Below are 21,338 nucleotides of genomic sequence, written 5' to 3' on the forward strand. Positions count from 1 at the left end.
TTGTTGGATCTGTGAATTGCTAAACTCGTACTATAAACTGTAAGATATATTCTGCTTAAATACAGTTAGTATATGCCATGCTGTGACACTTGTCTCCTATACCTGGTGATATATGGAACTTGAAAAGGAAAAGAATGCTCATGTGGCCCAGTATCTTACAGAGAAAGTTATAGCATATATGATGGAAGGGTGGAAAGAAGAAATATCATCAGTAAGATGTTCACCTGCTAATCAGACGTAGGTGAAAGAGAAAAAAGTATCTGGATATATACTAACACCTAAATTTTTGTTGCCTTTTGAGTACAAAAATTGTTTGTCCACATGGCCTTGGATATTTGAACTGGTAAAAAAAGAAAAATTGTCAGTGGGAGGGGGGGAGCAATCAAAGAGGTTTATCCAAATGCACATTGGCGGAACAGTATTTTAGTGGAGTTTAGTCCCAGCATTTATGTCTTTCCAGCTTTGATGGGGTAATAATTATATCCATGTTGTTGCTGGTATATGTTATGATATTCCAGCAACTTCAATTACATTTTGAAGACATTTTTCTCTTTTGGAAGTTGTTAAGTCACTTCAGGCCACTTCTGTTAAATCTGTACAGCAGACATTAGGAGCTGAAATCAGCTGCATTCCCCATCTGTGTGTATTAGTCACTTTGTACATCCTTAGTATTGTTGACAACCATTAAAAAACTCTGGCAGAGATTACTATTATTTGTGAATCATCATGCAAAGCAACTAGTGATGATGATTGCAGACCCTACAGACACAGACCAGATTATGCCCATATTTATGCCAGCATCAATCAGATGTAACTCCTTTGAAGTCCATGTTGTTGCCTCTGACTGACATGGATCTAGTTGAGAGCAAATTGCAATATAGGATTTGGACATAAACATATGGCTCCAAATCTGCTATTCTATTTCAAAATCTCTAAAAATTTTTTACATAGCTTTCAGCTGAACCTTAAAGTTGTCACATTTCCTAGTAAGTGTTACTTTATTTAAATTTCACTTCTGTAGATGATGAAGTATTCAGGCAATTTCTGTTGCATGCCTTCAAGCATAGTTGTTTTCTTTTCACTTCTGTCTGACATGGTATAGTGTTGCTGTAAGTTTACCTTCCTGCTCTGTGGTTCATGGAAGGAATTTCGTTGCATGTTTCTATCCCAACAGTTCTTTATTGTCTGCTTTGTCCTTCTTTTTCTACACTGATACTTGGAGCTATTTTCTCCCATCCCTTCTCCCTCAGACAAATGGGGTTTTTTGCTGATTAGGGACAGTCATCTCTTTCTTGGATATGTGAGAATGAGAAGTTGTAGCATCTGGCCTGACTGGTTTTATTAGCAGTCCTGTACAAATTAAATGTGGGGACAGAAAGGGTTGTCTTATCCCTAAGAATGAGTAAGACAAAATGAGCAAGACCAGAGCAGTAATGTTTCTGATCAACACTTAGAAATAAATAGTTTCATCTTAAGTAGCGTAAATACCAGAAACTGTTTTGCAGTTTAGCAGAAAAATTATTATTTTACACTTTGATAAAAAGCAGGTCAGGGCAATCTGTAGTCTGGTAGAGAGCAGAAAGAAAAAAAAAAAAAAAAAAAAAAAAAGGAAAAGAAGCTTTAATGGCGTAAAGAAGCTTTAATGAGTTTTGCATTCATTTTCCTGTAAGATCAGAAATCATCCAGTTACTTCTGCCATATGACCAACCTCTGTGGTGAGACAGTGCTTCCCACTCAGTCTAGAATAGTAACTGTGGGTTTCATCACCAATTGCTTTTTCAATTTTTAAACACTGCACACTTAAGTTGAAGACAGTCCTATTTTAAATTACATTAATAATTCATAACATTAAGTGAATCCGGGCTAGAAATTGTGGTGTCAATCCACAGAGACATTATTTGCCTTTCTTTATATGACATTACAGTCTTTCATAATTACAGTACGAGAATCCCACTCCTCTGTTTAATTCAATCAGTTTTAATTGCCTTGTAACTGCAGACTTATTTTCTACTGACTTGATCTAGAAATTCCTGTACAGGGAAATGATTTCTAATAGTTAAAATCTCATAATTCTAATGCCAAAAAAAGTCATAATGGAATCCAGTTTGTACAAGGAATGGGGATCACATTTTTGTACTGGGGATAGTTAAATGTAGGAACAATTTACCTGAGAACATGCTGGATTCTTATCACTTCCACTCTTCAAATAATAACTAGATTTCTTTTTAGAAGATGTGCTGTAGCTCGAACAAAAATTACTATCTTGACAGCAAAACTACTGGGTGAAGTCATACTGAAATAATCTTATTAATACTTTGCAGTTCTAAAATACCTGTTGTTGTTCAGTAAGAAGTGAAAATTGCTATCTGGCTGATCAAGAAAGTATGCCAAAAATCTTAATCAGATTCAGAAACAAGTGGAGTGATGGATTCTTCAGGTATATTGAATGCATTTTTGTGTATGTATATATGTATATATGTATATATATACATATCGCTGACATTGTAAATGGTGTTCAAAAAACAAATATACAGAGATGGCTTTAAGTAATGGTCATGTGATATAAAGAAGTCACATTTGGATCCCATGAGTTCCCAACAGGTTTCCACAGTGTTCTGTCTACTGCTGGCAGATACTGCTCTAGCGATAGCCATGTACCAAGCAACACATTCAAGAGGTTTAAGTAAGTGTTTGAGGCAATGTTCACCTTGCCACAGACTGGCCTTTAGCTGCTGATCAGAGTGGGAGCTTTGATCAGTTACAAAAGTAATAAATCTCTCCCCAGAATGTTAATAGTAATTTCTGAAATTAAACATACCGAATGTGTACTCTACCAGCCAGTGAACAAGTACAACTGTGGCCATATAATTGTAAAATATGCCATACTTTTACATGTGGAGGCATCAATTTCTCTGCATCACCTGGCCATTTGTTGAACTAGCATCACTAGCCAGAGAAGCGGTGTTGCATAAGTCAGTGCAGTATCCGGCCTCATGTTTCATTGCTGTCAAGCATGAGAAGATTGAAGAGAACTGTATTCAGAGTGTGAATAATCAAAGCTACCCAAAATTAGATCATACTTTAGGGATACCTGTGCTAATAATTTTATAAGAGCCAAACCTCATACTCAGCTGTCAGTTTGCTTAAATTTATTCCAAACTGCAAGGGATTTTTTCCTTCTACATACCTCTTCCTTTAGTTTGACCATCTGTGCAGTTACAGAATGTTCTAGGTATTTTTTTTCTAGATTAGGTTTCAGATGTTGGTTCCCATTCAGATTCTAGTGCTGCTTTCATTGTGGCACTGCTGTCTTCTCCTCTGCAATCACCCACTTGCAACTGTTTTTAAATAAAGTAGCTGGTTGTGGTATTTATTATTACTTTTCCTTTACCCAATCAATTTTCTTCATCTTAGCAAAAAATATCTAGGCGCATTTTTTAAATTTAATACAGAATGTATCTTTCTGTATTCTCTTTTGATGGAAGATTTTCTTCACCACAGAATACCTGAAAATTCTGTGGGTCACCACCAGGAGAAATAGTGCTTAACACTCATACAATTTGTATGGGTCTGAGAAATCTAGGGTGGGTTCAGCATTTCTATGCCCCATTCAAAAAAGACAACTAGGTTGTGGCAACATTGTACATTAAAGCTTTCTGACTTTTACATAAAAGATTGTTTCAAATGCATCTATGACAAGCTTCTGCTTAAGTTTGATTTAGATGAACAGGATATCTTTTAACAGGTTTTCAGTGGCACCCTTAGGCAGCACAGGCATTTAGTGGAGAAATACAGCTTCACTAAAACACAGGATTCAGACAAATTTAGGCAGCGTGGATTTCACTGAAAGCCAGAAATAATAATTCACTTTTTTATCCCTTTCATCTATCTCTATATTTAAATAAATATATCAAAGTCTATTGAAAATAGCATAAATTAAGAATTGTTTTCGTAGTTTGTAATTTTTCATATATACCATTAGGTGGCAGGGAACAATAAAGATTTACTTGACGAAATACAGATGTTGAAATACAGATCTATCAGATTGTTCTCTCCACCCTTTTTGAATCAGATTTCCTGCTGTGAACTGTCAAGAGATTTGTTTAGCTAATTATTAAATGACTTACCAACAGGGCTCACTGCTTTCATCAAAACTGCTTCAGATTTCATTTTTGTGCAATCCTTTTGTGAAATAAGGAGAAAAGAAAGCAAAGCAAGACATGCTCATCCCACTGGGAGTTCCTTAAAATTAAACATCAGCACTGTTGTGTATCTACTTCTAACCTCTGCTTCTGGTCAGGCTAAATCTGACTGCTGGAAGTAGCCCCTAGGCCAGTCTAATTCAGTAGGCATTGGTGGAAGGTAAGAAAGTTTATTATTCTTTTGAGGGCCTTGGTTGTAAACGTTATACTTTTCTCTGGGTCTGGGTATAAATAGAGACCTTTTACATAGCATAGGTACAAAAGGATGGAACTGACAAGGCTTAGACACCCAGGCTGACAGACAGATGGTTGCAAGTGAAAGGATAGGAAATTTATACTGCTAGCAACTTTTATGTCTCTAAATCTAGCTGGCCGCTGATTTTAGAATTGCAATGGATGTCACTTGTGAGAAGGTAGGTGGCAGGAATCACAGGGCAAGACTTGTCTGCTTGATAACTCACTCAATGATTGATGTATGGGAAGTTAATTGCTCTACTAGTGACTCTCTAGGAGATAAGGAAATCTGTGCTCAGCATTTCCCAGAGATGTGGAATTAAATCCCTCCAAGAGTAGCCCCTAACAGATTTATTCTTGTTCCCACAAATTTATCAAGTGATGTTGGTAGGAGCTGTGCCACAGATATTGTCACCATGCTTGACTGGAAAGACCCAAAGCAGATTTTTCCATATGTTTATGTAATAATCTAGTGCCAAATAAGTAACAATTCCAGAAAATACTATACAGCTGCAGTTTGCCAGTCCCATTTGATAAGGTGACAGCTGAAAGGAAGAGAAGCACAAGAGAGAGATTTTGTTGATTTGTTATTGATTAGTCTGATATGCAGAGTAATTCAGCTCAATGCAGTTTTAACATGGCGGTGACAGTAAAGTGAGTGACAGTAAAGAGACAGAAATCCATTCTTCACAGAGAAATGTGTGGTAGCAACTCAGAGAACTCAGAGAACGAAACAATATTTCTGTTTTGTGTCAGGCAGTTGCCTCTAGAAGCAAGGGGTCCTTTGTTCCTCTTGTTCAGCCCCGGCATTGCCTGAGGACACTGACAGTAACTACAGAAGCTATAACCTCATTATTTGTGAATTCTACATGTCTGCTTGAGTTAGAATTCAATATTTTTAATCTTAGTCTCTGAGTTTTAGCAGTTGTGTCATATCCACACAGTTCAGACATAGGCAATCTTGTGGGAAACTCTTTATCTGAAACAGGAATCTTCAATAGTTAAAAATGCCAAACCCAATAATAATGATTGTACCACAAGATGACTTGAGCAACAGATTCTATTAACTTGGATTGAAGAAAATCAGATTCCTTCCAAATATAAGTACTCAATGCCTGTGCACATCACAGTCCCATGGCCGCCATGGCTGTCAGCATAAAAGGTGGGTCGTCTTCAACAGCAATTTCTTTCTTTCACAAATAATGGCTACAGATTTCAGAAAGCTGCCAAGCAGGATTGAAATCTAATTCAACATGCTATCACCTTTAGCATCTGACAGCAGTATTGGTACTCCCAATGGATCAGTCTAGCAGTCAATGTATAGATCACCGTACCCTGTTTCTACTTTCTAACTGTGTAGATCACAGGCCTCCCAGGAAAGATGCAACATATACCATGCAACATAGAGATCATGAGAGAGGAGCTGCAGTGTGTTAGGAGATTGAGCTTGGACCCTGTGTGAAATCAAAAAGCAATATTTTTTTCAGTGCACTGTAAGTTGTTCAATAATTAAAAATTTTTTGTCTTTGAGAGACTGATGAAAAACAGGAGTCACTAAGCAAGTGTGTTTCTCAGAGGGAATTGTGTTCAGTGGAGCTGTGCAGGCTCTCTGAAGGACAGGCTGCTGGGAACATGTGGATGCCATGCAATGCAATATGCAATACAAGCTGTGTGCACATGGCAATTTTCCCCTGGAGTCTGCAGCACACTGTGAGCCTTGGGGTGGATTGCACGTGAACTGGTCTGTGTTTGCACATCCTACTGCTGCTGCTGGCTTTCACTAGCACAGAGCCTAACAGGACCTGGGTTAATGCTGGGATTCAGTCAGGGGCAGTGGTGGTTTACTTATCTTTTTGGGAAAGGGAGGAACAATCATAACCATCAAATTGATCACTTATTGTGCCTTTTGTTTTTAAAACCACAGATAAGTAGTACAAACTATTTGGATCTCCACAAAGGAAAGATCTTTCCAGTCTGCGTAATTCAAATGTGGGTTACCATATGCCTGAAGCTAGGAAATATTATTTATATGTTATCAGCCTGTTTTCTTTATGTTACTCTTCACAGTTTTATCAGAGATGTCCAGAGTTGCTTACTCAGCTAAGCCGAAATCCTGAATATTTCCTTTTGTACCTTTGGTCCTTTCATTATTGTACAATCAGATGTGAAAGTCTGCTCAAGAAGAGGATAAATATGTTCTGAGATACTGTCATATTTTCAGAATGTAAGGACCTAAACAAGCAGTTTTCCGGGATTCTCCTTAGAATTTACAGTTGTTTGCAGGAGTGGGCACAACCACCTTTTTGATTTCTCCTAAGCTGTGTCCAAGAGGACAAAGTTCAGCCCCCTTTGCAGGACTTTGCATCTTCCATCTACCTTCTGAGGTGGATATAATTAAAAAAAAAGAACTTGAAAAATTATCTGCCTCACTCCCCCTCCCTCTGCCCAGAAAAAAAAGCTATTTGTGTTCTCTGCCATCTCCTTTTTAGAGAAAGTACTAAACAGTTTGGTTTTGTTTTTCTTAAACTGCCTACATAATAAATTGTAGATTTGTACTTTCCAGTGCTTTCTTTTGAGGAGCCTTCAATAAACTAAAACATATTTCAGAATGCAAAACCATTGGTCCAAACTGACTGAGATTAATGAATGAAAAGAGTTTCCTTTGAAAGAGGGATCTCAGGCAGGACAGTAGAAGCAAGTTAGCTTGAGAAGTCAAAATATTCTGGAGGTCAGCAGAATAAAGCATATTTCATAGGCATATGATGACTTTGTGAACACTTATGCTATCTAACATCTCTGTCTTCCTGATTGGCTTATCACATCACCCAGAAATGAGCTTAGTGGAAGGAAAGAAAGAAGTATGCTTTCCTAGTACATTTTTCTTAGCACGCCGAAAAGATGATAGCAAGAAGTAGGATGAGATAGAAAACAGGAGTGGTTTTGCTCAGGTCTGAAGATGCTGGGACAATTTACATCGCAGTAGAAGAATGCCTAGGGTTGTTTTCCTTCAAATGTGCCAGGAGGTGGTACAAGACCTACTAGTAGTTTCATATGTATTGTCAAAGCTGCTGCCTACGACTGCACACATTCAGCTTCTTGTGAAAGACTGTTACAGGCAAGACCAAAGGAAAAATTACTCTTGCAAGCAGTGCTCTACCTACCTAAAACAAACAACAGCAAGGGTGGCTTGTGTAGCAATTTGTAGGAGGAGACTTGAGAATTTTCATCCTTTCTTTAAGGCTGGGATCTAGGAAACTAACCTGAAGGGTAAGAGGGGAAGAAGAATGCAGTTGCAAAACTAAAACAAAAAAAGACTAACTGATAAAGAAGAAACAAAATGATAAATTAAGTTGCAGTAATGGAAAGGGATATGAAAAATCAGGCAGATGATGGAATGGCAAAAGAGAAAATTAGGGAAGACAGTTGCAACAGAGGAGAGAGAGATATGGTTGAGATAGCTCAAAGGTGGAGTCTCAGAGCAATGAAGCCTTATGTGATACTGACGTAGGACAGGAAACAAAATGATCTTCAGGTGAAAGAGAGAACAGATGGAAGCAAATCTGAGATTCACCTCTCTATCAAAAAGATTCATCAAGGAGGTGAAGTGAGCATAATGTTAGCTCATCAGTCAAAAACAAGAGAGTGAGATGTGGACCAGAAGTTGCAAACTATCAGAGTGGGGATGGCAAGTGGAGCTGCCAGAGGCAGATGGATAGGGGACACTGCTGTTGTTTACAAACAGCTTGGATATCCAACCTTGAGTGACAAAAGCAATTTGAATTGACACTGGTAGTAGAAAGAATGTGAATATAATAAAATGTTAGTAATCTGGAATTGGAATTAGAAAGTTCTTAACCATCAGGTCAGAAGGCTCTGTCCCATTACATGCTGTCCTAATAGGAACAGGGTATGCAAACACATCCTAGATTATCTTCAGGGGGAGCTTGATAAGTTTGGGGATGCAATCATATACACAATTGATATCCATGATGAGTGAGACCAGATTGGATGTCGTAGGAGGACCTTCCTAGTCCCTACCCTAATCTTATTTTCCTAATGATGATGCTGTTGACTCATATATATTGACCAGGACAGGTGCAGACAGACACACATTTGCCTCACTCACTTTCCAAGCCAACGGGATGCCACCCACTTCTGGAATCTGTGTAGCTGGGGTGGCCCAAGGCTGTACCCAAGTTGTTAAATCTGTAAATGTGCAAATACATGACTTTCAGATCTGAACTGGCTTGCTTTCACCTAACTTGGAGTGTGGGCGAGGGAGTTCACACCTATCCATACACCCTCAGAAGGCTATGCGGAGCTCACATGTTTGGTGCCTCAGAGGAGTGTGAAAACTCCATAGATTAGGGATGCAGGGACTGTACAGGGTGATGTAGCAGGGCTGCGGGCACTCAAGATCCCAGAAGTATAGGAGCAACATCTGCCAGACCAGGGTGCCACAGCAGTATGGTCAGGAGCCGCCTGCAACATCTCTGTGGTCGCTTCCGTATGGCAATGTGGTGTTTTGTAGCAGACTACTCTGATACACTACCAGTGTGCACCATGGCACCAGGAATGACAACTTGCTCTTACATCTTTGGTTGCCCTCCCAGTGGTGTTGAGTTCCTACACAATGCTGCACAGTGGAGATGGTGTCCTGTTCCTCCTGGTTGGAGTATCCCTTCCTGGTCTATCATCATACTTTGTGTCTTGCTCCCAGGAGCTGCATTGCTCCTCAACAGATGTGCAACCCCCTGCTCATGCTGCAGAGGCCACAGCCATCTACTGCATCAAGTTGTGTTCCAAGGCACCAACTGACATTTGTATGTTTGGAAGCAGTCATTTGTCTGTTACAGATGTATAGCAGATTACTTTTTATTGCTAATAAGATCCTGGTAAGGAAAGATCATTGGACCCTTCACTGTGTTGTCTTCTGCACAAACAAGGCCTTCATTTTTCACACTAGATTTCTATTTTTCCCTCCTAGTTATCTATGGTTATGAGTGTGCGTGGGTTGCAGTGTTTCCGCTGTGACTGCAATGGGACCATTCCCACACTACTTGAAGCTTTGCATTATTGGCTCCTGAGATTATTTGCAGATAGCTGTGGCCATGTCTTCCTTTGATGAAGATGTTCTTATCTTAGGTGAGATGTGGAGTGCTTCATCTTGCAACATTTCTGCTACCCCCCCAGGCAGAGAAAGAGAGAGAGAACACAGGAAGAATGACAACTTGTACTTTCAAAATCACAGCCTCATAAGGACAACAGTTGATAACAAGCCCAAGCAAAACCTTGACTCACCCTCCTCTCTCCTACCCTACTGGGAAAGATTGATGATTTCTGCACAAATAGTAACACTGGCTTCAATGAGACCCTCTTTTTCTTTTTTTTTCTTTTTTTTTTTTTTTTTGTCATTAAAGGAATTGATGCTTTTTTTAGACAATGCATTTATTGTAGAAAGTTGTCTCCATTATTTCCCCTGAGCCAGGGTGCTTTTATCAGTAGACCTGTGATAGAAAAGGGGCATATATTTCATTGTGTGCCTCTATTAATATGAAGTCAGGAACTGCATATTTCACATACCCGTACCCTACAATAGTGCCCTGTCTGCAAATAAACTTGTCTGTGATTATGACTTGCAAGTGCTTTCTAGCAGTAGTGAAATTTTAGGATTTCAATGAAATGCCTTTGTTTCTACCAAGGAGGTCAGAAAGGCATCCCACAGGAAAAACAACCCAGCAAAACAAAACAAAACAAAAACAAACAAACAAACAAACAAAACCACAACTCCATAGAAATAATAATATAGATAGTATAGATAGGACATAGATTTATAAATGTGATGTCCTGTGTGTGCCTTCTTAGTCATTTGTGGGCAGGTGAATAAAATCACAGGATTATCTTTGTTTCCAAGCCTCTATCAGGTTTTTGTTATTAGAAATACACGTTTAGGTGAAAATAAAGTCCAAAACCTACTGTTTAAAGGTCAAGACTGCAAATCCAAGCATGCTTCTGACATTAATTAGAAGACATTAAAGTTAATATTTCAGGTGCAAACCAGATCCAGACCACTTCTGTATATGCCCTAGAGGTAGGATTAATCTCATTTTTACCAGGTGAAAGTTAGGCGGTGAATCTCAAATGGTCAGGTGGGCTCCTTAGATGTACAATAGGCAGAAGTAAAGCACTTCATGGTGTGATTCATCCAAAACTGAGAGAGATGTCTGAGGCATATCTCCCTCAGAGCATGTCCGTCTCCATGCTCTAGAGAGAGTGCAAAGTGACTCTTGCAAGATGGATCCCACCAGTGGAAATGTCATGTTACTTTTGCTACTGGATCACTGCCTTACTTGATGCTTACTAAAGCTTGATCTTCAGTATCTTCTCTATTTATCCTTTCCTTGTAGTGTGTAGGATTCTCCATTATTTTACTGTGTGCTGTTCAATTTAGTGTAGAACAGTGAATTTATTAATTTTCAGTTGGATTGCCTCATGTTCTCAAGTACAGTATTTGTTGTCTCTTTACAAACACTGATTAAAATCTTCAAAGATGTGTCAAAAAAGGAAGGCATTATTATTACCACTTCTTTTTACAAAGGAGGAATTGAAGCACGTAGATCAGAATCGATGAAAGCTTCCTGCACTTCAGGTGTGCATAGACTGATTTTTCAGTGCTTACAGCATTATACATCATTCTGGAAGTGTGAGACAGCCTGTTGTGACCTGGATTTAACTGTGAGAGCCTTCTGACTTCTGCAAACCACCTTTTCCCAGGTCTTGTGTGTGCCAGTGTGAAAAACTATAACCTCTTACTCCAGTTAACACTGTTAGCAGTAGCTGTTTTCTGGGACAATACCACTCTGGAATAATGCCACTTCAATTTACGTGGCTGGCCCACACTCGGTAAGGTGTCATTCAACCAATTTCACTGTAAGAACATTGTTTCTGGCACTGCAGATCCTTTTTAGTTCAGGTTCTGCAGTGATGGTGCTGCAACAGAAGCAGCTGAGCCTTAGCTGACAGCAGCCTCCTCCATTGCACATATTCATAGTCATAACATAGTCATAACAAATTCCCACAGCACACACAGGCCATTCTTTGCCCCAAGTAAGGCAGGGAGTCCTGAGGGGAAACCACAGGAGTTTGTAATCAGGACATGAAAAGAATTTATGATCACATTCAGAAGGAGGCTGGAGTAAGGTTTGACAAGCAATTTGAATTTACTTTTCCATTCTTGATTTTGCAAATGTAAGTTTCTTCTAACGATTTAAAAATATTGTCATACGCTATTTTGAACAAGTCAGCAACGAGAGAGGAGAGGTGTCCCTGAGTGAAGGCTCTGCCTGGGTCATCAGCAGCGGTAGGTGCTTTATCTGGCACACTTCCAGCAGCTAAGCTCACACTCTATGTGATGGCAATACTGTCATCTCCTGGGCGCTAGATGGGGATGGATACACATGCTTTGTTGGTGGATTTCACAGCTGGAGAAACAATGCTTCTGTTCACATTCCCAGAAGCCAAAGAAAGTTGTGACAAACTTTTCTTCGTTGCTTCTCTCTCCATGTCTCTCCCTCTTTCTCTCTCTTTTTCTTTTTTTTTTTTTTTTTTTTTTCCCCCTGGAGTAGGGATTTTCTGTTGCCATCCTCTTGCCTTCTGTTCATTTCTGTTTCTGCTTCTTCATTCCAAAGCATTATTTCCATTGACTTCTAAAGGCTGTCTGGTGCTGTGCCTTTCCACCTTCCAGGGAGAGCTCCTGTTTTTGCTCCTAACTTCTGCTCACAATCCCTCACCTCTCCTGTTCCTGCCAGTTTCTTGTACCTGCAAAGCCTCCAACTTCATGTGATGCTTAAATAGAGTAAATACAGGTTCTTACTCTGTCCTCAGCAAGACTGTGGTATCTCAGCCCCTTTGAACAGGATACTGAGATAAGATCTGTTGATCTTCTGAAGAATCTTGTATTCCAAGCACAGTGAGGTGAGATCTATGAGTATCAGATCTTGTGGGAGTTCCATTTGAAACCTAGTATTTGCCTTCATGGTAGAAGGTGAAGTCATCTTCAAAACCCAAGACATTTACCACAGTCTTCCCTGCGGTGCACTAGGCACTCTTTTCAGACATGGTTAGACAGAATCACACCAGGCTGAAAGAATCATTAGCAAGTGCACCATTGTTTTCCAGGTGAGCCAAGCCTGGAAAACAGCCTGAAGCTGTTGTATATCATGTAGATAAAGTCAAAGACCTTGAACAGATTTTGATAATAAAGCTGTGAGCAGAGACTGTCTGGTGTGGTCTCATTAGCCTGAAATTCAGGTTACAGAACCATGAACCATGTCCTGGGTTCAGGTTGTTGGTGAGTCATTAAGCAGCCCTTTGACTTATGAAGGTGATCTGGATTCTACATAGAAATGAGCTCTATTAATAAGCTGCTTCTGTCCCTCTCTCTTTTTTTTTTTTTTTTTTTTTGTTCAGCCTTTGTGCTCCTCTGTCTAAGCCCCCATATCTGTTTTTCATTATACATATTTTCTGTAAATTTTCTAAAATTTTTCTAAAATTTTCTAAAATTCCTCACCCCTCCCACTGAGCTGAGGGTATTCCTTCCCCTCTGTACACTCTTCAAACCAGCTCTGGCAGCACTGAGATGAGAGCATAGCCCTTCTTCCCTTTTCCATTGCAGAAGCTGCTGCATGTGCAAGGCCACCTGAACCCTGCCCCTTCCACCCTGGCCTGTCCCGTATTATCTGGGTGCAAGTGGTGTATCTGTAGTAGAGGGAGAAGTTTTTGGGACTTGGGAGGTGTTTGAACTCCTGTGTCTGCTACCAAATCATATTGTAGATACCAGAGGTACAAATGCCAGTTTGGGCTGTATTCTGCTTGCTTAAATCTTAAGAAGAACAGACAACAAAAAAAACCAAAAAAACCCCCAAAACAACAACAAAAACAACAACAACAACAACAAAAAAAACACCTCTGAAACTAATGTTTTCATTCAGCATCACAAACAACTAACCATGGAATATCCTGTTGCCCTGCACCAGCAGATCTGTGGCAGTACTATTGAACCATTTTAACAAAAGAAAAGCTACTGAAAATTTCTACTCTGAGGGCTTTCCATGGAAAATATCAGTCCAAAACTCTGCAGTTCTGAAAGGTTTAGTTAGCTTAGGGACATAGGAAGCTGAGTTGTGTTTACTGTAGAAGTTATTACTTCCGTGATCACCACTACCCAGGGGCTTAGTTGGTTTGTCTTGTTTGGGGTTCGCTTCTTCCCCTTTATTTTTGCAATTTACTCCTCGATTACCAAAGTAGGAGAAAAATGTGATTTCTTTTGTCAAAACTGATAGGTACTAAACTATTATTATTATTATTACTTAAACTTATTTTCCCTTAGTTGTTTGATTTCTAGAAGTCCTTTCAACATCCATCTCTGTTGATGTGCATTTTTACAAATAAATATAGATTTTATATATATATGTATATTTACAAGTTCTCTTTCCTTTGACTTTAGCTTGGCATTCTAAGGAATTCTAAGCTATCATAGTCTTTGTTGTGCTGTCTGTCTTTGTGTCTGTCAGCCCTCATTTGTTGAATTTGAGCCCCCTTGTCAAGCAAAACTAGCCTGGATCTGCTACTGAAAAAACTCAGAAATTAATTCCCTTAAGTTTCATGAAAATCATTGGGAGAGGAGTGGGAACAGGAAATGGATACAAATAGCTTCCCCTGTTGCAGCTAAAGTATAAGATCAATGTTTTTTTTCATCCTGACAGATGTGCAGTCAGCACACACATCGCTTGGCACCCGCCCCAACACGTGCTGCTTCTTCTCCAGCCAGATGGGTATGAGACAGAGACATTTTTGGGACATGCTATAGTGCATTTGGAGGTGGAGACATGGAACTCTTGCAATGAGAGATGTAGGAACAGATTGCACACATCTGTAGGAAACCGTATTTTAGCATTTCTACTGTCCAAGAAATATCTGATATCTATTTGGAAGGAAATGAGGGTGATTATAGAAGGGCACAGGCAGGGCTAAAGGGAAAGGTCTTAAATGTGTAGGAAACTGGGCTACATTAGTTCTGCCACTTATAGCATGACAAAGTAACTTTCAGCCCTTGTTATTGCCATTCTGGAAACAATCCTGTGTCACCGTGAAACACAAAGAAATCACACGCAGACAAGAGATTTCTGCAGAGGTTCTTCTGATCCAGCTTCCAGCTAAAAGGGCGGAGAGAAGAGACCCCTTTGTTTATTCTTTTACTTTTATACATTTGTGGGTCTAGCAGAAGATTGGCTTTTTGGGGTTTCCACCCCTCAGCCTCAGTGGCCTGACGAATTGTCAGTTACAATTGTTTTCAGGTTAAAAATATGCAAACAAAGGACAAAGAATGAAAAACAAAGGATTTGTTTATATTACTTCTGTGGGAAAGGTAGAAAAACTGCTCTAATATTCTACAGTAACTAAAAGATCTGGCTCCATTTATGAAAATCAAAAGGCTAATAAAGAAACTCAGAAAAACCAGGGTAACAATCCTGAACAATGGCTTTTGTCCAGTCAACAAATTTTTGATTCATGTTGTTTAGTTCTTTAGTTAGGGAAGGACTTTGTAAATACTGGGAGAGGGATTTAATGCCCACAGTTTGCTGCAAGACTTAGAAAAGAACCTATAAGAAAACAGTAAGGGAGAGCTCCATCCAGCAATTACAGCCAAGGACTAGAGTTGTCAGTGGAACAGAAAAAGGATTGGGATCAGGGACGGACAAGGAAAGTGAAGGATTTATACTGATTTTACCATTTTACCATTTATGTGTCTATCTTCAAGTGAATAAAATTTACCATTGTCCCTGTTCCTTAAAGCCAAAAGCATAAACAGCTGTAAAAATGCTTACTAGAAATAATACAGTTGAACCTAGCACAACTGGAAAGTATGCTGGTGCTCCTCCTAGACCATCTTTAAATACTTAGACTAAAGTTTTTTTAAAGCACACAGTATCATGAAATGCTTAATTTTGTCTGCTTTTAATTCTAAAATGTTACAAAATTACTTCATTGTTGAAGCATATATGGCTTACAGATACGCATCAATGATTTGTTTGAAATGTGTTTATTTAGCTCATAACATTGTCTCATCTCTTCAAAACGAAATATTTTAGCACTCAGATGTACTTTGTTTTCAAAGCCAGTCTGGCTTGATATATAGGGTTTCTAAAAGTAGTACATTTAGGGTGGCCTCTCCTAGGACGGGCCTGAAGAAGAGCTCTTCAATAGCATTTGCATCAATGTCTCGAAGAGACTTGATTAGCTGAAGAATCAAAGAAAACCTTCCGAGGCTTCCATGGAACATTGTTGAGATAAACTCCATCAGGGCTTTTTGAGCTTCCTGCTGCAGTGACTGTACATAAGGGAGACACTTCAGGACGCTACATTCTGTCAAAACAAAAAGTAAAATAACAAATCCTGAGTAAACATTACTGCCCTTTGTAATGATGGGTGTCTGGATTTTTGGCTTATAGCACTACTTTCTCTATAGAAAAAAAAAAAAAAATAAACACTTTCTAAACATACTTATTGGAAAAAGAAGGTATCCGTAGCTCAATAACTTGAATGAGCACTGGGCAGCATTGTAAGCACATTGCAATCTAGCCTTGAAATGGTAACAGTGAGTAATTTTGACTCAGTACAGATGGAGAAGTTTTGTAGTGTTGTCTACCCACTAAATGATGCTGAGGTAGTAGTCAGGGCATAGGTGGAAATATTCCAGCTCCAATCTACTCTGCCTTGGTAACATCAGGAGATGGAGATGATGGTTTGGAGCAGTGAGCAGACTCGCAGCCTGAAGACGTAGGTTTCCTGTATACCCAGCCCCATCTCCATCCTCTTGTTGCTTCTGCTTACTAGACTAAGCTGGGGCACTGTGGTTCACCACACTATCTAGGTATTTTCATTTACAGTCTAAAAAGATCAAGAGGAGTGCCGGAAGAAGGAGAGGTCTTTGCCCTATGGAGTCATGGTCTTGAGCCTCAATGACATACCTCCCATAGCATGTGACCTGCTGGCTCAGTGAGGGTGTTTGTGAGTGCCAGAACTCAGTGCTAAGGACACCTTTGCCTCTGGAGGGATCGCCTTGTCCTGTATTTCTCAGCAACCTGTTGCCTCTCCTCCTCATTCTCTAAGGATATCTTTTCTCTCCTAGGATTGTTGCAGTCTGGACAGAGGGTAGAACACATTTTTTTGGCATCTTTTACAGTGACTGAATCCATACCTCCCTTGAACAGAATTGGAATAGCTCACACCAGGTGTGTTTCAGACAGGATCATTCCTTTCAGTGTGGAAAGTTTAGCATTCTTGCCCTGTGCTCTGTACCAGGAAAAAAACAACCTGGTTGGGTTTCCTTCAGTCTGTAACTGGCTGACTGTTGTCAGCCTTCAGCACCTCTCTTCTTCCTAGACATCACTGACAGAAGAAGAGAAGCCTTAGCCAGACCTGCAACAAGCTAGCCAGAAATTAGGAGTTTGGAAAAGTCATCACTTCCCCCAGGATTACCAGCAGCTGCAAGCTGTGAGGTTGGTTCCAAATGTTAAATTTTTCATGGAAAGGAAATTGTCAGGATTTTGTGGATTCAGGATGAAGTTGCAATAGTTTATATCTCTTCAAATATGCTTAATTTCCCCATTTGGTCTTCTTTTCTATGTAACCAAACACTGGTTTTAATTTAAATGTAAGGAGACACTTCTTGTTCTGAGATCTGTTGTAATAATATTCAGTCAAACATATGTTTCCAGCTGAACTGTAAACCTCTTAAGACTATCTCTTTTTAGCAGAAGCCCTGTCACAGCCTTGATGGAGTTTTTGAATATATATGCATACATAAATATGTATATGTATGGCACTGATATAATAAGAGCACTGTTTTTCACTGTTCCCATCTCTTCACTGTGCAGTCTCAAGTGCTCTTCAAGCTGTCAAAAATGCAAAAATGTTTTCACCTCACTCTGTGCTGTTCCTGTGTGGCAGAACAGTCCTACCTGCTCCTCCCCGTAACTTACTGCCTGGGTCCAAGTAGACAAGGCCTTGAGGCTGGACTCCTCACCCACAGATACTGAGACAGCTCCAAAGACACCCAGCCAAAGCTCCCCTGGGCAGAGTGGGGATGCCTGTATGTTCTGGAGAGTCTGGATTCTGCTGATACAAGATGCTGGTTTCTCCTCAGGGGCTGGTGCACAATTTCTTCTTCACTGGTTCTTGCTGTCTCAAATGTGGTCAATGAGTAACCCAGCCAGAGGTTCCACACAGAGGTGCTGCACAGAATCTGTTGTCATTTCCAGCTCTGAGGCCCTCAGCATAAGAAGGACATGGAACTGCTGGAATTACTCCAGAGGAGGGCCCTGAAGATGATCAGAGGGCTGGAGCACTTCTCCTATGAACACAGGCTGACAGAGTTGGTGTTGTTTAGCCAGGAGAAGAAAAAGCTTTGGAAAGATCATAGAGCAGCCTTCCAGTACCTAAAGGGGCTTTAGAAGAAAGCTGGACAGGGACTTTTAACAGGGGCTTGTGATGACAGGAGAAGTGGGAATGGCCTTGAACTGAAAGAGAGTAGGTTGGCTTGGATTAAATGTGTAGGCAGAAATCCTTCACTGTGAGAGTGGTGAGGTGTTGGAACAGGTTGCCCAGAGATGTATGAATGCCACAGCCCCAGAAGATGATCAGAAGGCCAGGCTGGATGGGGCTTGGAGGAACCAGGTCTAATGGAAGGTATCCCTCCCAATGGCAAGGGGGTTGGACTAGATGAACTTTAGGGTCCCTTCCAACCCAAACCATTCTATGATTCTGGCAGGAGGACCTACATTCCATCTTGCTAAAGGGATTTTTCTAAGGGTAGTAAGCACAATGTCTGTGCCACAAAGATCACTCAGGGTAGAAGCAAGGCTTTGCATAGTTGTCATGCTTCTTATCCAAGTGATGACTGCTACCGCTGCATGCCTCGATGTCCTGTTGAACTCCAGCTCATGACCCAGCTCTGGACCTGACCCTTGCCCATTGCTTCCGTCAGTTTTGGTGGTCCCTGTAGGAGAAGGGGATAGAGGTGACCTCACCCCTGATAAGTAACAGCTGTGTTAATTACCCAAGACAGCCTCGCCCCTGAGGCATCACAGCTGTATCCAATAAGGATGGGTGAGATAAAAGAGGGGGGTAGGCGGTGAGGGGAGGGTCATCATGGAGGAGAAGCATTGGGGATTAATGAAGGAGGATCCTGGGGAGAGAGAATCATTGCTGCAAGGTCAGTCTGGGTCTGCAGTTAGAGCCTGTTGTTAGAACCTGCAACCACAGTCTAGCTAGGTAAAAGCCTGCATTCAGAGTCTGCAAACTGATACACGCTGTCATAGTTCAGCAGGAAATAACCAGCAGTCAGAGGCTGCAAGGGACGCCTACAGTAGGAGCTTCCTGCAGCCAGAGTCACTGAATAGTTAGAGTTAAAATGACTAAGCCATGGAGAGGAATAAACCAGGACCCTTTTTATGCTGTGTTTAACAAGAAGTCCGTGCCTCAGCTCATTTTTTCCTTCTAATGAGATGGCTGTTGTAACGGTTCCAACAGAAGCAAAACACTAAGGGTAGTAATGAGGTACTCCATGATCCAAAAGAGAGTTAGTTTACCATTGTCACTGCTGGTGACTTCCTGAAATCCTTTTAGAACTGAGGCCTGCAAAAATAGTAGCACTTTGCCAAACATCAAGCCAAAACTTGAAAAGTTTAAAAATATGTTGTAACTATGTAGAAAACATTTTCTGAGTTTGGTGGAAAGTGTTGAAAAACTATCAAAAGTAGCAGCTGTGAAACAACAGCTGTACAGATTTGTTTGCAGCAGAGGTTGGTTTGGGCTGTGTACAAGCCCTGATTACCTGTTTCAGCCCAGAGTTAGATGGTGACTCTGTTTCATATGGAGGCTTGCTTAACTGATGTTCCCTGGGCTGCCTTCTGCAGCCTGTGGAAAAACATTCCAGAGAATAGGGTCAGCCCACCTAAGAGCCGAGTGTCACTCCTGAAACTGTGGAATGTATCTACAGAGAGCATCGAGGGCTGCTGGCTCTCTCATACAGCACCCTGGGGAAGCAGCAGGCCTTAGAAGGCACAAATCCAGAACATAACCCTGCTTCTGCTACTTTCTTCTTAAGTGGAAATTGCGTTTTACGCACAGAGACAATAAAAATGCCAGCTACTTAAACTGTGCAAGCTGCTGCAGATGAGGGATTTCTCTTCTTATCATCCCCCTGGATATAACCACTAGTTTCTTTTAGCCTGATTTTTATTGTGGAAAAAAGCTTGCACTGAAACAAACTTTTTTGGTTTGATTCTGTGGCATAGACACTCAAGGCAATACCAAGCATCTGGATGACATTACACCTCAAGAATCAGAATTTGAATCCCATTGGAAACAAATATAAAGTCACACAGCCTTTGAGCAGCCTATAAACCATCCACCACGAGGTATATAATGGAATAACTGAAGCATTCAAGTATCCTTTTGGTGCAGTCCCAAGTACAGCACGCTGCTGACAGTGCAGCCAACAGCAGTGGTTGCTGTGGAAGGACCCGGGGATCTGAGCCAGAGCAGACTGGAGTCAATAAGTCTTTCCATTTACTTTAGTGTACTTAGAGCTCAGCTCTGAATGACTCATGCACTCCGTGGTGCTGACCGAGGCAACCTTCCTTCCTAAGGAGCCTGGACTTGGCATCAGAAGTGAGAGGATGCAATCAGCAGTCTTAGTTTGCTCTGTGACTGCTGTCTCAGGCTTTGAATGTAGAGATTCTAAATTACATAAATAAAGGATATAAACATATAAAAGCTGTGTAACCTCAATGCAGCATCCTTTCACCTCACTGATGAAAATCAGATGGTTATCTTCTCCCGTGTTCTTGTTACTTTGTTAAAATACTTCTAAAGCTCGCATCACATATCCATGCACCATCTCTCCTTTGCTGTGACGTGAGGGCGAGGCAGCTCTATTACCTTTGAACTGGAAGTCAGTTTGAAGTTATGCACTTAATTCTTTATGGTTTAAAATTTGTGTAATAGAGATTGTTTTGGTTTACAGTGGGTGACATACTGCACATATCCAAGGAACCAAAATAAACCACATCAGGCAGAAAAACTGTTAAATCATGGAATACAGGTTTTTGAGAATATTTAACTATATTCATAGAAAAGAGTAAACATTTGTCTATAGGTAAATAAAAATGTCAAATATCTTTCTAGGCACATAATCATTTGTGTAATTTCTAGGAGGACTTACCAGAATTAAAAAGAATAATTCCTTTAAGATAGGCATATTCCTTTGCACTTATGTCCAGGTCCCAGAATTTCCACAATAAATTCTTCATCTTCTGAACTTCTGCTAAAGATGCTCCCGCTGATGAGCTGCCCAGTTCATTCATAGCTGTTGAAGACTGATTGAGGAGGATTTTTTTCAATAAACTGGTGGCTGGAATCTCTCTCAGGTCAAAATCCACCCCTTCTTGTGCCATGCCCAGGACAAAAAGAGGGGCCCAGTTCTGTTGTATGAGTACAAACTGATCCTCCCAAGGCATGTGATAAAAAGAAGGTAAGTTTCTAATAAAAGTTGAAGTCTTCAACAGCACTTCAGATGCTCTTCTGCATATGGCTTCTGGTGTCCTCAGGACAACTCTTCTGTCCAAACAAGGGCAGCCTTTGCTCCTTGTGGAGCAGTGGGGATTGCAATGCTGCTGGTGCCTCTTGGTCTCACTTGCATGCTCTTTGTGAAGGATCTGGTACAGGATGCTTTTAGAATGGTATGTCTCACACTGACATTTCCCAAATTTCTCCTCTGGGGTCTTGGTGGCCATGGAGGCAGAGTTCCCTCCGGCAGGAAACAGCATGTCTGGAGCT

At 40.6% G+C, this 21,338-nt stretch overlaps 1 protein-coding gene across 1 annotated transcript; it reads right to left on the reverse strand.

The window, feature by feature from the left end:
- Positions 1-15,606: 15,606 nt before the first annotated feature.
- LOC120750970 (nuclear receptor subfamily 0 group B member 2-like) lies at positions 15,607-21,328 on the reverse strand. Its single transcript, XM_040060175.1, has 2 exons — positions 20,725-21,328; positions 15,607-15,860 (listed from the first exon to the last, which is right to left on the reverse strand). The coding sequence occupies exons 1-2, from the start codon at positions 21,326-21,328 to the stop codon at positions 15,607-15,609; spliced, it is 858 nt and encodes a 285-aa protein (XP_039916109.1).
- Positions 21,329-21,338: the final 10 nt, after the last annotated feature.

Source organism: Hirundo rustica, chromosome 3 (genome assembly GCF_015227805.2).
Source record: "Hirundo rustica isolate bHirRus1 chromosome 3, bHirRus1.pri.v3, whole genome shotgun sequence".
Lineage (NCBI taxonomy): Eukaryota > Metazoa > Chordata > Aves > Passeriformes > Hirundinidae > Hirundo > Hirundo rustica.